The sequence below is a fragment of the Centrocercus urophasianus genome, unplaced genomic scaffold (assembly GCF_019232065.1).
Source record: "Centrocercus urophasianus isolate 14NV4802_14NV808 unplaced genomic scaffold, USGS_Curo_1.0 seq_32, whole genome shotgun sequence".
Classification (NCBI taxonomy): domain Eukaryota; kingdom Metazoa; phylum Chordata; class Aves; order Galliformes; family Phasianidae; genus Centrocercus; species Centrocercus urophasianus.
Window position 1 is genome coordinate 377,739 of NW_024884889.1, and position 15,449 is coordinate 393,187.

Here is a 15,449-nt window from a genome sequence, read left to right on the forward strand (position 1 = left end):
TGTGGTCTACAGGATTTTCTCAAAGACTTCTTCCTTTTCTACTATTTCTCTCCCTCTCTCTCTTTTGTATTCTAAATTGAGCTTACACTTTTACGACAGTGGTTTGATGTGTTTGTGTGGTTTGTTTTTTTGCTTTGCGGAAGTCCCACTTTATTTCCATGAATAATATGTATAGAGTTAGGGTTTTAGTTTAGGGAGTGAAGTAATTCTGTGCAGCTTGAAGTGTAAATTTGTGGCACTACAGAAGTGACTTTAGTACTACTATAGCAATACTTCTATAGTGAAGTACTCATATAGTACTACTAACCTAACTATACACAGGAGCTGCTTCCTAGCCTGCTACTGAAGTCACGTATAACATCACAAACTTAAGTGTGTCTGTTGGAAGGTAATGTACTCGTTTTTTTCCCCAATGAATATCAAAATATGAATTACTTTAATTAGTAGATAACTTGGAGCCAAGTTTGCACGCTTAAAACTGAATGCTTTAAACATATAGATTCCCTGATTTCTTTGAGTATGAAAACCTGTGTTCTGAGTGAGGGTTTGAGTATTTGTGTTATGATTCTATGAATGCTACTTGTTTTAAGGCACGGTAGAGTTTGTCACTTACCGTTAATTTTAACAGTCTGTTTGATAGTTGCTGTTTATAGCCAGCACGTGGTATCCTGGCTCTAATTTGATTGCTATTCTGAGACTCATAAAATGTACTGTAATAGCATTTAGATGTAAAGAAAGAAATACTTAGTGCTTGTTGATCCTGTAATCAGTGGGTAATTTCTAAATAATTACAATTCAGTAAATGAATCTTAAAAAGGCTCAGTTTGTTTCTGTACTTGCTTGGCACGTACAACGTTACACTTAGGTGTCTGAGACACTGGAAGGTTCACCGATAGCAGCCTGTGTGGACGGTCCTTTCTGTTCTTGTGCTTTTAGCTTTGAAGAATGATCACACAGTCACGGGCCATGGCTGAACTTCGCGGTTTCCTTATTTGTACTTGGATTTCTCTGAAGTGTAACAAGAGAAGCTTTATTTACAGAGAGTGGCTAGATCTATCAACAGGTTAGTTTGCTCTAACGTATTGAGTGATAATTGTATGAAAATGATGCCTGCTACACAGGTATCTTTGAAAACCTTATTTGCATTGTAATCAAGTCACTGTGTTTAGTTTGTATATACATGTACTGTGATGTACCTGCTCAAGGAAATCAGTATGCTTCTTGCTTGCACATATTTACCTGTTAAATTTTGTTTGCGACTTGTTAGAAATGCCTTTGTGAAATCTTGTGTTTGTGGGGTCATCACTCCCATTTTCTTTCTCTGCATCTGTGGTGATGCGAGAATGCGATCAGCAGGCATAGGCAATGCCATCAATTAGGCTTGCTTCTACAGCTGAGAAGTGACAAACACTTGATTATAAATGAAGAGCCTTGAAGGTCTGAAAATCAAACCAGCAATATTCAAAGGGAAGTGAAGGCAGTTGTTCACATCAGTTAGATCAAATCTAGCGTCTCGAACAAAAATTAATTTCTAGGAGGAGGGGCAAGAGGAGAATAGAAAGGGTGTTCTTGATAGAGCAGGGGGATGAGAGAAAGCTACCTCTGAAGAGGATGAGTTAGGCTGTACATGGTTGGTGGAATCTGATGGGACGGCTGTGCAGGGAGAAATTGTACTGAGTGCATAATTTATATTTTATAGCCCATTAGATGTATTTGGTACCTAGCACAGTTACAAATTCTAGCTATTATGTCAGTCTACCTGTGAAACTGCAGCCTCTGTTCCAAAGCTTGTGTCTGGGAAGAGGTTTGCTGGTTTCCCTTGTGGATAGCCTGACAGATCAAGTGACTGCTATGTGAGTACTGTCCCTTTACTGGTATCAGACAATCTTTGTCCTGAGTCAGTTGTTCACATTAATTTACTTATTTTAAAATTAGTCTGTGCTTAGTTAGTCTTCTTTCTAACAAACTGAAATATGAATAGATGATGCTCAAATAAAGCTAGAAGCTTTTTTAAATTGAGGTATTTTCAGATGCTTTATTAGCCACTTTTTGATATATAACAGAACGGAAATTGTTGCTGTTTGTAAGGCTTGTTTTCCGATTTCCAAACATCTTATTTCGAACAACTTGTCACATGAATACTTCACCAAATCCTGTACAGTGAGGGAGATCCTAAGGCATAATCCTGAAGGTCAGAAAGTCAGTATCATTTAAACAGAAGCAATCTTGTTAATCAATGTAGAAGGCAGTTTTGTTTTCCCTTTCAAGAAGTTGGAAAGGTTATAAAAGCACTCATTTTATGGTGTATGATATAAGTGCTTTCCAAACCGAGTGCTTATTACTTAGATGATTTGCTGAGTGCCCACATAAGATGAGTAGCTCACATTGTCTTTCATGTTGACTGACCAAGTGGTTGTAAGAAAAGATGGGGAATAATGTTTCTTCTGGAGACAGAGAGGGGGAAAAAAAAAAGTGAAACGCAGTCATTTTTTTCCTTGTTGTTACAGGTTTGGGCTTCTGTGTAGTGTGATTTTTGTTGTTAGTTGCTTTGTTTTTGCCTCAAATATAAAATACAGAACACAAGGAAACTATTGTGCGTACGAAATAACGGAGTTAATTTTGCTCCTCTGGGAAAGACACAGGCATGTCTGGTCCTTGGCACGGAGACCGGGGCAGGCTGAAGGCAGAACTGTACTCCAGCAAACCTGCTCACATCTCTTTGAGCTTGAGAAGGAAGCAGAGGGTTGCTGTTGTTACCTGCAGAAAAGAGAGGAAATAAAAGTGGAAGGGAGATACTGAGGAGAGCTATGCGTACCTCCGTGCATCATGAAGGATGGGGAAAATTGGCTGAGGTTTCGTCCCCAGTGAAGGGGCTGGTGTTCTTCCCATCATTCTTGCTCATAGGGCATCCTGAAGGGAGGAAGTGATTTATCTGTTAGGCAGTTACAACTGAGCCTTTGTGTTTTTTTGGTGGAGGGATGTAAGCTCTCATGATTCAAATTGAGTTAAGCAAGGAAATTTGTTGGATCTTCTTCGCAAACGAAGTATTACCATCTCACCATTTAAGTAGTTATAAGACCTTTCAACATTAGCAATTTAGCAAAAAATCATACTTGTTTTTTTAAAGCAATTAAAATAACAATATCCTTTGGGAACCTGGTGGCTTTAAATGCTTAGATACTCTCCTTAAACCTCCTTTCTGCAGAAAGGCTGAGATTTATAATAAAAGCTAGTGATGTTGTAGTTCCAGCAATTGGGAATTACTGAAAAAGATGCCAGATGCTATGAGAGTTGCTATAAAATGATGAGAACTGGCAGACGTGGAAAGAAACATCCTTCATTGTCAACCTTTTAATATACAAAGATAATGCATTATACAAATACAGAATGCTTGTAGTGATAACATTTTGATATTCTGCCTGCCTTACCCTTCTGGTGCTGCTGGAACTGCTAAAACTGTAACCAAGCTGCCAGCGCCTGGTGTTGTAGTCATGGTATTGTAGTCTTAACTTTTTTACTTGATGTTTTAACTCAGAAATGCTAGTAATGCCTTTTACAATTGATCTGTCAGTTTAGTTTTCTGCTCCATATAAAGTAGCCTAATTTTTAAATTACAGTTAACATTCAGTTCTTTATTCTAGGCTATTTTTGAAGGCAGTATATTGGGAACTGAGCCAATGACTAATAACGTAACCTTATTTTCTCTGTGTAAGAAGTCGTCAAAGTGAAACAATTTTTCAGATTATGCTATCTGAGGTATATGTTGTGATACAGCATTCAAGTCATGCACAAAATGTAACTTAACTCATATCTGAACTTTGTTTAATGAACTTTAGGTAAGAAGGATAATTTGAGGTCCTATCAGGCTGTGTGTAGAATGTGTGTTTAACTTGATTTTTTTAAGTTGTTTATGTGTAATAAACTGAATTAATATAGAGCATGAATTGAAATGTTTGCACATGATTATTAATGCATTTTAGAGTTTAAAAAATATTGGTTAAATATTCGTAGTTCAAGTTGATAGTTAATTAAAAGCACTTGTCTGTTCTGCAAGATTTATTCAGTGATGTAAGTCAACAGCATTTTCCACAGTGAATATAAATCAGTGGTATTATTGTCAGCAAGAAGTTGGCATCTAGTGGCATAAAGTGATGGCTTAATCATAGTAGAGAAGGCTTTTTTTTTTTTTTTTTTTTTTGGAAGATGACTTGAGTGTCTTTCATTGTGCTGGCAATTTATAAAGGTAGCTCTGCTACCTTCCTTATCATGCAGCCTGGGTCTTAGGCTTTGTAGTACTTAGTAGGCTGGGGATATGAATTTGGTAATAGAATATATAGAGTTAGAGAAGATTTCAGATGGTTGAAATAGCACTGAATAATCTGTGCCAGCGTTTAAAACAAACAACGTTTTCAGATGCACAAACAGTATACTTGCTGATGTTATGCAGTCACTTTTTAGTTAGTGTACTTTTGGTCTTTGTTATAATGGATATATTGCTGTAGAAATCAATTGCATCCATAAGACTTATTAGCTTCTCTTTTTGTGAGTAAGGTTACACTGACAAACCCTGTAGCTTTCTTCTTATTTTTTATTTCAAATATATAAGTGGTGCTTTTCCTGCAGAATGATGAATCTTATCTGTGCTAACACTGAAGTAGCGAATGTAAGCTGTGATGTTCAGTCAAAAACATGACCTGAATGCATTACTGAATGTTATTGAAAGATCATAAATCTGACTTGTTCATTCCCCAACGTTTGAGTTGGAAAATATTAAAAACATAGGCAAGTTTTAACAGTTGTACAGCTTGCACCGCTTCTTAATGATCTTCAACTTCACTACTACTGGTATCAGACATGGTTTGAATTTGAGGTTATGAATGCTGTTACTTGTTGCATTTGGGCCTTCAGTGCACTGCAGGCTTTGCTAAGAGATATTGGCTGTGTTCATGTGCTTGGTCACCATCTTCTAGATTCCCTCCTGGAAAGCCAGCATTTATTAGGTTTCTTCTCATGCAATGTTCTTCTTTAAGTAGCAAGTAAGAACTGAAAATAATTTGGGACGTTATTTTTAAGTGTAAGGCTTTTTTTGTGCCTGAAGATGTCTTTAAGACAATTATATATAGCATGCCTACACTTCAAGGTCTTCAATTAAAGTTTGTGCAAATAAGTTTTATGAAAAACAAACTATGATGGACTTCATTGCAGAGGCTTTATAGGATGTTTAAAAAAAAAAAAGGGTTTTCACTTCCTCTACTGCTTGTTTTACTCCCGTGGTATTGTAATCTCGACTTTTTTACTTGATGTTTTAGCTCAGAGAAATGCTAGTGATGTCGTTTCTAATTGATCTGTCAGTTTAGTTTTGTATTCCATATAATGTAGAAGGTTTTCTTTCTCCATAGCAAACAGTCTGCTATTCTGTGAACTTGTAATATCAGTACGCTTCTACCTCCCTTCTCCATGGTGTATTGAGACAAATGTACAAGAACTCAGAAATCGCTTAGATGAGCCGTTGTTTGGCAGTTGTAAGTCTCAGTGCTTTCGTTTTTTGAAAGCTGTTTTCCTCCCCTTACTCCATAGAAAAAAGGCAATCTGCAGGTTTTCAACTATGTCCTACGTTGTCAGTCACTACTTCAGTAAGATAGAAGCTGAACTGATGTAATCTGGAGTACTATGTTCTTTGCTTGAATGTGTGGTTAATGGACACATGCTCATGTGTTCTGGAATGGCTTTAATTTCAGTTACAGGCAAGAACTCCACAGAATTTGGGCTGTCTTTGCTTGTCTGATTTGACACTCAAGCTATTTACAGTTGGTGGAATTCCTATTTCTTGGAATTACAACAGAATCCTGGTTTAAAAAAAAAAAGCTTGGCCTATCTTTTTGACAAAGTAAGTAAGATAATGGGGTTTCAGCTGCTTCAGCTGTTCTACTATAGCAGTATTGCTAAAATAGTTCAGTTACATTTATGAATCATTTCATTTTGTCCTCAGATCGGTGTTCTAAAAAAAAAAAGCCTAATTCTTTTCTATAGACTTAGCACAGATTCTTAGAAAAAGAAAAACTAATCAACAGCTAGCCCAAGTAAGCTCACATTGTACTTGTGTATTATGTAAATCAAGAGAGTAATGTGGAGTATGAACAAAGCTGATCTCTATCAGAGATGTGTAACAGATCCCTTGATTGCAATTTTGTTGTTTCATTCACGAATAAATTTCTAACTAGATTTTTGTGTGCCACAGTATAGCTCATCTAAATGACTAGAAGTCAGTTACAGTAGTAATTTTGAAGTACTTTTTCTTCAGTGTTGTGTCAGGATGTGGAACTATTTGACAGCAATATGTGCTTGATCCTGTGGCAGCCTTATGCTTTTATTTATTTTCCTTTCTCTCTTGTGTTGTTTCACATATGTAGAAGTAGTGACTGCACATCTCAACGTGGTTGCATGCTTGGTTGTGCATCTTGCAGTGTACCAATTCATTTGAAATTGTGGAGCTGCTGCTCTCCAGCTTGCATTGGTGTAGAGCGTGGAGTAATTACTCCCTTAAGAGAGGCTCTTGTGCTCTGGTATCTGCCATTCCAAATTGCAGAGGAGTCGAAATACTCTGAACCTTCCTCTCGTGTTTGTAGCATTGGTTGTTTGTTAATTGAGCCATTGGTCCTCTCCTGCATTGTGAGACAAGCATTGGTAATTGAATTAGTGTTATTAATTTGATAGCTGTTCTGTCTAGCTGTGTGCTGTTTCCATTATATGTATGCTTTCTTTTACAAACGTGAAGATGAAGCCTTTAAGTTGTAGCAACCAGAGCAAACTAGAGGATGACTGTTTTCTCATTCCTGGCTTTTTTGTGTGCCTGACTTCCCTGACAGCCATGCACCAGGAAGTTAATTCTCCTTATGGAGTGGCAGGCTTCCATTTTCTGCCCACCTGTGGTTTGGAGGAAATGTTAAGTCTAGAGAGATGTCACATTTGCATGTTTTGTCTATACAGCTTGAATATCAACAGAAGGTGATTAATCTTCCTCTGCTCCGTCTTCACGAGATCCCATCTGGAGTATTTAGTCCAAGCCTGGGGCCTCCAACACAAGAAATATGTGGAGCTGTTGGAGTGGGTCCAGAGTATGTGAAAAACATGATCAAGAGGGCTGCAGCACCTCTCCTATGATGAAAAGTTGAGGGAGCTTGGCTGGTTCAGCCTGGAGAAGAGGAGGCTCTGGAGAGACCTCATTGTGGCCTCCTAGTACCTAAAGGAATCTTATAACCAGGAGGAGAATTAACTTGTATGGTCTGACAGTGATAGGACAAAGGAGGATGGTTTCAAATCAGAACAGGGGAGACTGAGGTTAGATATCGGGAGAAAATTTTTCACTCTGAGGGTGGTGAGGAACTGTTTCTGTTTCTCTGGCTGCTTAGCGTAACTGTGGATTCTCTGTCTCTGCAGGCACTGAAGGCTGGGTTGGATGGGATTTTGGGCAGCCTGATGCAGTGGCTGGCAATGCTGCGCACAGTGAGAGGGTTGGAGATGCATGGGCTTCAGGGTCTCTTCCAATGCTAGCCATTCTGTGGTTGTCTAAAATCATTGGCTATGTTTCCTGTTACTCGTGATTCAAAACTGTCTACTCTGAGTATGAGAACTGAATTAAATTTTCTCCCACTTCATTTGGTCTCGAAAGATGATCAGTGCCATGAAGGCCATGGTAGTGTTAGGTCAGGAGAACTATTTTAGTTTTTTTCATGAGAAACTTGAATCGAGCCATCTATTTTAAAAATGAGTGGGAAGCTGTAAGTAAAAACAAACAGAGAAACTCGAATCTGTTTCAGGCCAAATAATACAGAATAGCTGTAGCAAATAAGTAGCAAGCTCACATGAGACACAAATGCTATAAACAGTTTTACAACGTCATATACCACATAAAATATATGGAACCTTAAAGTTCCTTCCTCTGGAATTTTTAAATGCTAGGGGCACTTGGAGTGAAGAAGTATTTAAGAAAGCAATGTTAAAAGGATAGTTTACTTTAGTCCCTGTGGAATCTCACTGAAGTATGTGGATGAACCTCTGACAAGTTGGATCCTGCGGTGAGGAAATGTATGCATGCACACAGCAGTGATTATTAGATGTGAAGGAGGAAAAAAAAAAAAGGGTAAGAAGAGTTCTAAAGAAAAAAGATAAATTCTACAGGTGTGATTGATTACCTTGCTGTGCCTGAAAATTGAGTCACACTTAGTAAAGTAAAAAGTAGAGGCTTCATCTCCGCGTAGCGCTCCAGAAAATGATAGTGGTAAGTCACATCATATTGCACTCTGCCGTAAGTCCATATCACTTAATGCTACTTGAATTGCATAGCTGGAGACAACATCTGAAGCTTCAATTTATGATAAAGAAATGCTTTTAAAATGAAAATTAAATAGAAATGGCGAGATTACACGTTTTGTTCAGTGGGAAATACTCTACTGTATTTTCATTCAGCAATATGGAAGTTGGAATGAGATGGACTTATCTGATTCGCTTAAAAATGAAGTGGTACCCAAAACTATGCTATGAAAAAGCTCTCAAGTTATATTTTCTTAGTTTTGTTTGTGGTCTTTTCAAACGGTTCATTCCCATTGAGCTGAAGTAGGGCAGCACGTAATGGTAATTAAAGAATGCCTTTATCCATCTGCTTACTGACTATTATGCTTGGTGTCTTTCTGGCTACATACTGTGCTGGCTGGGAACAGTCAAACAAAAGGACTTCCCTGTCAGGTTTCAGATCCTAATGTTTTGTTCTGTTGATGTCTCACAGAGTTCTGAAGCCTTCAAAGTGGTAATCCTGGAGTGGTGCCGGGTTCTGGAGTCCAGGAGTAAAGCAGATGTTTCAATAATTCTCGGTAAGTAAGACGCAGCTCAGTATGTTCAGTGTCAATTTGTTATTTCAGTCAACAAAAAACTAAAAATGCAGTCACCTGTGCACTGGAACTTGGCCTTAAACTTAGCTACAATGTGTTCTTTTGTTAGCGATGCACACATCTAAATGTTGCTCTCTTAATTAATGCTGACAAATAGACCCTAAAATCCATAGGTGTTACTTTTTCTAAAATAAAAAATTGTCTTTCTCTGGCAATAAGTTTGATCCTCAGGCTTAGCTTTTCCTTGTCTCCTATCAACTTTCCATTCACTGGATTAGTTTTTTGATTGTTTGTTTAAAAAAAGAAAACAAAAGGAAAGAGAAGAAAGAAGGATTTCATAGAAATTAGAACCACTATTTTAGGGCTAAGACTTTAATTTGGGAAAATGCTGTTGTAGGTGTTTCTCTGCAAGAGAAACTCAACCATTCTGTTATTTTATTTACGGACTGGACTCATTCACTTACTCTTGAAGAGTTTTGAATTATTTGAGTTGGCCGTTTTCTGTTTTAATGGTCTGAGAGGTTTAGAAAGCAATTCTGACTATCTCATTTTGAGAGAGTGATAATTTTGTGGTGTATTTTTATTCTGTCCAGTTTGCTCCCTGAGTATTGTTAATTTTCAGACAAGCAGTAAAATGACAGACTAAGGGACAAATTCTTAGGCTTCGTGTTTGGAATGTCTTGCTTCAAAGTATAGAACATAAATTACATACATGGAACTGAAAAATGGATTGCATTTCAAGATTTGTGGGACGTCTGTCAAAGTATGATCATTCTAAGTACATGCTGTAGTTGAGAGCTGGATGGTTCTATTCTATGGGGTAGGGTCATGCTAGCCTGAGAGCTGACGGGTTAGTGAAACTGGCCATAGGGGAAAAAAGCTTATGCTGCATTTGTGGACCTGATGGACTGCTTTTAGTAGATATCCTTACCTTCTGTTTTTGTAAGCACCAGAATTTGCAGCTCACTAAAACAAAAATGTTTTATTGAGTTAACTTCTTCCTCGCTTCCTTGAAGTGATTGATGGTGTTTGGTTGCATTTGAGAAGGCTGAGACGTAAAGATGCATTCATTGTGGAGTTGGTCCTTTTCTGAGTAGAATTCAGAGAAATAGATCCAGTCCTGCGTTAAATGGAATTAAATCTTACACCTTGTGCTTAATGTTGAGATGCTGCCTTAAACAGGAGTTCGTGGTTTTCAAAGCATTGCTTTGTATAACTATAATAGCTGAACGATCACCACTGACTCTCAAATTGAGGCTTCTGTAATTATGCCTTTATTGATTCTACTTCATTAATTGGAATCATTGGCTTTATGAGGTGGTGATGTTAAGATTGGATATAAATACAGTCATTCCAGTTCCCTCCTGGCACTTGTATAATGCTGGAACACAATGCTGCTACAGCAAGAACTCGGTTGTAATTACTGCCATGATTTTTTCCGTTGGTTTTGAAGCCTCAAATAGGACAGCTTCTGTGACAGTGAGGTTGGCAGATTTTCAGTCCAAAGACTGGGGAATCAGACAACAGGGAGTACTGAGTAAGCACTTCAGGCTGCCTGTGGATAAAAAGAGATTGGCAGTTTCTATGGAAAAAGAAAAGTACTCTCATAGTTAGGAACAGTAGTTGTTACTTGAGGGGCAAACCTTCTGAAAGACTGAGTTTGAAGGTTAGTGGTGTAGGTAAAAGTTAGGGTGAGGTGTCTGAAAGGTCTTTAAAGAATGTGTTGAAAGAAAAGAACAGGAAACTTGGAGTACGCAGAGCCATCAAGGGATGATGAATACTTGGAAAGTGAGCAAAGGAATACCGCTGAAGACAGAGGAAGAGACAGACAGGTGGAGTAGAAATGCATTTCTAACTTGGCAGTTTTCCTGTGCTGGAGAATAAGGGCGAAAGTGGCAAATGATTTATTGGATGGAAAAGAGGATGCAGGCTAGAACACTGTGAGATATTAAAACAAAAGTGAAGAGGAATGAGCATAGCAGACTCTATACTGAGTAAGGGTAAACACCAAATGAAGCGAAACAATAGTCTGTACTCTAGGAAAAAGAAGAATCCAGATGACAGAAGAGATGGAGGGGGAAAAAAAAAAGAGGACTTGGAGAAGGAAATTCTTTGTCAGTGGGGGCTTTTCTCATGAATGACTAGTTCCATTATCGCTAGATGGTCATTGGGATATCCACTGTATATTGGGTGCCAAAAGAGAAAGGGAAAAGGAAAAGGCTCTAAGATGTGTATGGAAGGCATTACTATGTTCGAGTGAAAGCAGGATAGAGGTGTACCTGTTCACAAATGTCTCTTGGGCAACAACATCAGAACACAACTGATTCATGAAGTTTCACTTGTGAAAGAGACAGAGGGCAAGGTAAAGAGAATCAGGAAGTGGTTCACATTCAGGCTTGGAACTGTAGGGGGAATTTTGGAATGAGCTTCTGGCTGAGCATCTCTACCTTTCTTTGAGTAGTGGGCTGAATCTTCACTGGATAGTGAGAAATTGGGACTGAATAGTGTACTTAAGAGGGGAAGGTAATCTAGGAGAGTGGAATAAACATGGAAAGTAAAATAAATAGATTGTTGCGCAGTACTGGCTATGTTATGGAGCTGATTGCCTCACTGTTATGGACACCAGAATTTAAGTGAAATGCAGAAAGATCAGGTGATTGTAGTGGATAGATCTGTAAGTGCTTTAAGCATATTCTTTCAAAACTAACTCAAAGCATTTCAAAGGAAAAGGAAACAAAGATTAGTAAGGGTGAAACATTATTCTGGTTTCTTGTGTGCCCTTGTGGTAGTATCTAGGTACTATTAACAGGGCACTGGTGTGAGATGGATCTGATTGAATGCTTTTAGGAGGGTTCGTGCAAGTATGATTCAGTCCTGAAATCCTGAGTGGTGAGTATTTCAGCTACTCTGTCTGAAAAGGTCTTAAACATGCAAACTAATCTCCATGTGGTGTTGTAAAACAGAAGATTTGAGAATGAAACCAGAAGACACAGGCACAGGGAATTTTCATGTGAGAGATTTATTCAGGGACTTCGTTCTCTTGATTTGTGTATCTTCTTGGTTTTTGAGGATTGCATTACTTGTATTATTGTGGTTTCTCAGTAAGAAGTAAGAAACTGAGAACTGTGACACCCAGGTAGGGCTAGTGAGACATGGGGAAGGGTGAGGGAAGACTGGGAGACTACACTGTTTCTGATGCAATATTATAGTTGACTGGCACATCTTGCAGAGTGTCAGGCAAAAGGTCTGCATGTAGAAATACCCCTAAAATGGCAAGGATTCCCTTTTCCATTAGCAAGTAGTATGTAAGCCACATGGAATGTTTTACTTCCTTAAATGCTGGAGGCCTGGGAAGGCAGGTCAGTATTGCTTCATTCTTTTGAGATGGACTAACAGCCATACAGTAAGTTTACTGTTCCAGAATTGAGTAGAAGATTGAGATCTCGGAATCTTGCCTAATCTGAAGTAGAGTGATGGTTCAGCCGGGGGTGTGATAGACTTCCTTTTTGCAAAGGCAGCCCACTTAGGTGCGAAGGTTCTATTTAGCTGTCAATGAATGCTGCATTACTTTTATTGTGTGAATATTCACTGTGGTGCTTAAATACTTCTGTGGTCTGCACTGGTGTGCTATTTAGGCAATGAAAGGGCAGGGCATGTGTTAAATCCTGCTGGTATTACAAGAAACAAATGATTATAGTGCAGCAGACAACGTGGGGAAACAAAGTTTTGTATGGTGCTATATTTATTTCAAATACTTCAGTCTTTTTTGTGAGCTTCTGTGGGAGTTAATTGCACATGACAACGGTAATTCCCAAAAGTTAATTTCAGAATTGCAAAATAAAATAAATAAAAGGAAAACAAAAGCTCAACCATGGAAGATAAAATTCTTAATTAAATTCCTTATTTTTGATAAAGAATTTAACGTTCAGAGGAAGATAAGCATAGCATCATGAGTAACCACGGGATGATTTCATCAATACTAATTTGAACATGAAATGCATCAGCATACAGAATTTAGTCAGCTTTGTGAATTAAATGCTTCTGATGTCTGTATTAGAAATATCCTGCAGATATAATTTACGTATCAAAGCTTTGTTCTGCTTTTATTACAGCATATGCTGGTTAGCTGTGACAGTGCTTTGTATTTTAGAGTGACGGTAGTTCATTGATATAGACAACCATTTCTCAGTGCTGAGAATACCCGTTTTGCTAGTGTGGGTTAGCAGGGAGAGAGACCCTTTCACCTTCGTAAATGTTCCACATGTGCATATTGACATAGAGTGGGGAAACATTTACCATCTGGAAAAGGAGGGGCTGTTGTCATGGTCACTCGTCAGATGCTTTGTACATATTTTAATTCAAATACTGACAGTAATTAATTTTGTTCTGTTAAACATTAATTTTATAACTCTGCTTAATCAGTTTCTATCAGTATTCCTGATACTTCTACGTATTTGGTAGAGTAGAGCAACAGAGCCTTTTTAAGGAAAAAACTCTGAAAATTAATACCGAATCAAAGAAGTTTTAGCAAACAGCATTTCCCCCTTAGTGTATTCTACTTTATTTTTAAAAGATTTTTTAGAAGTCTTATTAAACTACAGTCTTTAGCAAGACAAGGGTCAATGCCCAGTAACTGCGTATCTTTTGGGGGGTTTCAGTTACTTCAATTTTCCTAGAAACCTAGGTTACCAATTAAGAGTTTAGATTAAAATACAGTACGTATGAAAAAGCATTAAGACACTTCTCACAAGATGTTTTTTTTCCAAGTATTTGCAGAAGAAGGAGGCAGTTGCTACTGTTAAACTGAAAGTTTGGGGAAAATTAAACTTAATTACAATGTGAACATAATAAATTATTGTAGGATGATGAAGCTAATACCGAAATACATTTCTGACTTCAGAGAGTCGAGTAAGAGTAGAAGACTTCTCAGTACTTGGGGGATATTTCAGCTTTTCTGTGTTATTTTGTTATTTGACAGAAGTTCTTTTTCAGCAGAGAGGTTGAATTCTTCATTTGAACTGCAGAAGTCCTAAGGGATCATAACTTTATATACTGGCTTCAGTTGGAGAAGCTCTGCTGAAGTCAAGCTTCAGGAAGAGTTACTGGTGCAGAGTCTATATCAGAAAAGGCTGTCAAGGCTGTCTTAACAGACTTACCCCCCCCTCCCATCTGCTTCCTGACCCTAACAGGAGTCTCTGTTAATGAAATAAGGAACAGAAGCAGTGTAGCCGCAGGACCTGATTGGCTTTCTGTAAGATCAGTGTCTCTATTTATGTCCACTCTGCGTATGAAGGAACAGGAAATAAAGAGAACTTTGAAGGTACTTACCCAGTGTGAAAGATGGGAAGTTTCTGGACTACAAAACTCTGCTTAATAACGTGTGAAGCAAAACGTTATTGCTGGCTAAGTGAATGTGTGTTTGTGTAGTCCCAAGTGCTACCTCCACCTGTCGTTGAGCAAACAGAGCCCTGCTACAGAACCTGGTCATGTAGGTGTCATAAATGGCACCTTGGTTATTGGCATGCTTTCAATGTCTTATACAAATACCAGATCTAATGCTGGGCATCAGTGCCGGGCACTAGAATTAGTGATGCTTCCTCCTGCCCTTCCCATGTTCTATGAGAGTGGTTAGCTGATTTTTGACTGACCAGCTGGATTTGATAGGGTAGAAATGTGAAAAGAAACAGTTGGATATCCAGTTACTTTTTGCAGCTGTGGTCTAGAGGTTAATGGGAAGTATGAAGAATCTGTCTGACTTGACATTGTTCCAGATTTATTCTTGTGTTAATATAGTATACTTGCAATTATCTTGCATTTACGCACTCTGCTAGTTTCTGTGAAACAAATGAGATATCCTGGGAATAACTGAGGACAAAGCTTTGTATAGTGCCAATTTATAAAGGGATTTCAATTAGCAATGTGGAATTTCACCATCAATATGAATGCTGTCAGATTACTGTGAGTTAGATCAGCGTCTCAGTGTCTGAGACAGAATGACTGAATCGCAGGTGATTTATTTTGAGTTTATGCAAGCCATCAAAAGATGCTGTGTTGGATCCTGCAGTTCTGTAGACCTTTCTTTGATCAGGAAGAAAAATGCAAAGGTAGATACACATACAGTTGTCATTTGAACTATGGACTGTGAAGTGCTTGTTCTGAAGGGTTACTCTTTTGTTTCACCGAAAGAAAAGAAGGTGTTCTGAAAGAGAACCATTGTGTTCATATGCAAATAACAATTATTCTTGGGTTTATGCTGCTGAACTGAAAAAAAAAAAAATCTCAGACGTCCAGCACTGAGATGAAAATAACCATTCTGCTACTGGAGATTCCCAAGTGAATGCAGAATGCTGATAGCGGTATTGTCTCCTGAAATCTTGCATTCAAAACTGAAGTCTTAAGAATAGAACGTGTGCCAGATAGAGAAGTGGCTTAATTGAGGTCAACAGTAGATATTTTCAAAAACAGCTTTTTTTTTTCTTTTTTTTCAGAACTGACTTATGTCAACAATAACAAAGCACAATATGAGATTCTTTTGTTTTTTTTTTTTTTTTTTCTATAGAAACC

General features: G+C 38.1%; 1 protein-coding gene across 6 annotated transcripts in view; it reads left to right on the forward strand.

The window, feature by feature from the left end:
- INPP4B (inositol polyphosphate-4-phosphatase type II B) overlaps window positions 1-15,449 on the forward strand; it is a 270,565-nt gene that overhangs the window by 82,872 nt on the left and 172,244 nt on the right. For 3 of the 6 annotated variants that reach the window (XM_042829802.1, XM_042829797.1, XM_042829800.1), the window contains exons 1-2: window positions 967-1,063; window positions 8,783-8,867. Coding sequence is in view for 1 of the 6 variants with exons in the window: in XM_042829798.1 (XP_042685732.1) it covers window positions 8,783-8,867 (85 nt within the window). In the remaining 5 variants the exon portion in view is untranslated. Of the gene's footprint in view, window positions 1-966; window positions 1,064-8,782; window positions 8,868-15,449 lie in introns of those variants that run through there. The other 3 variants (XM_042829798.1, XM_042829801.1, XM_042829799.1) reach the window with 2 other exon arrangements.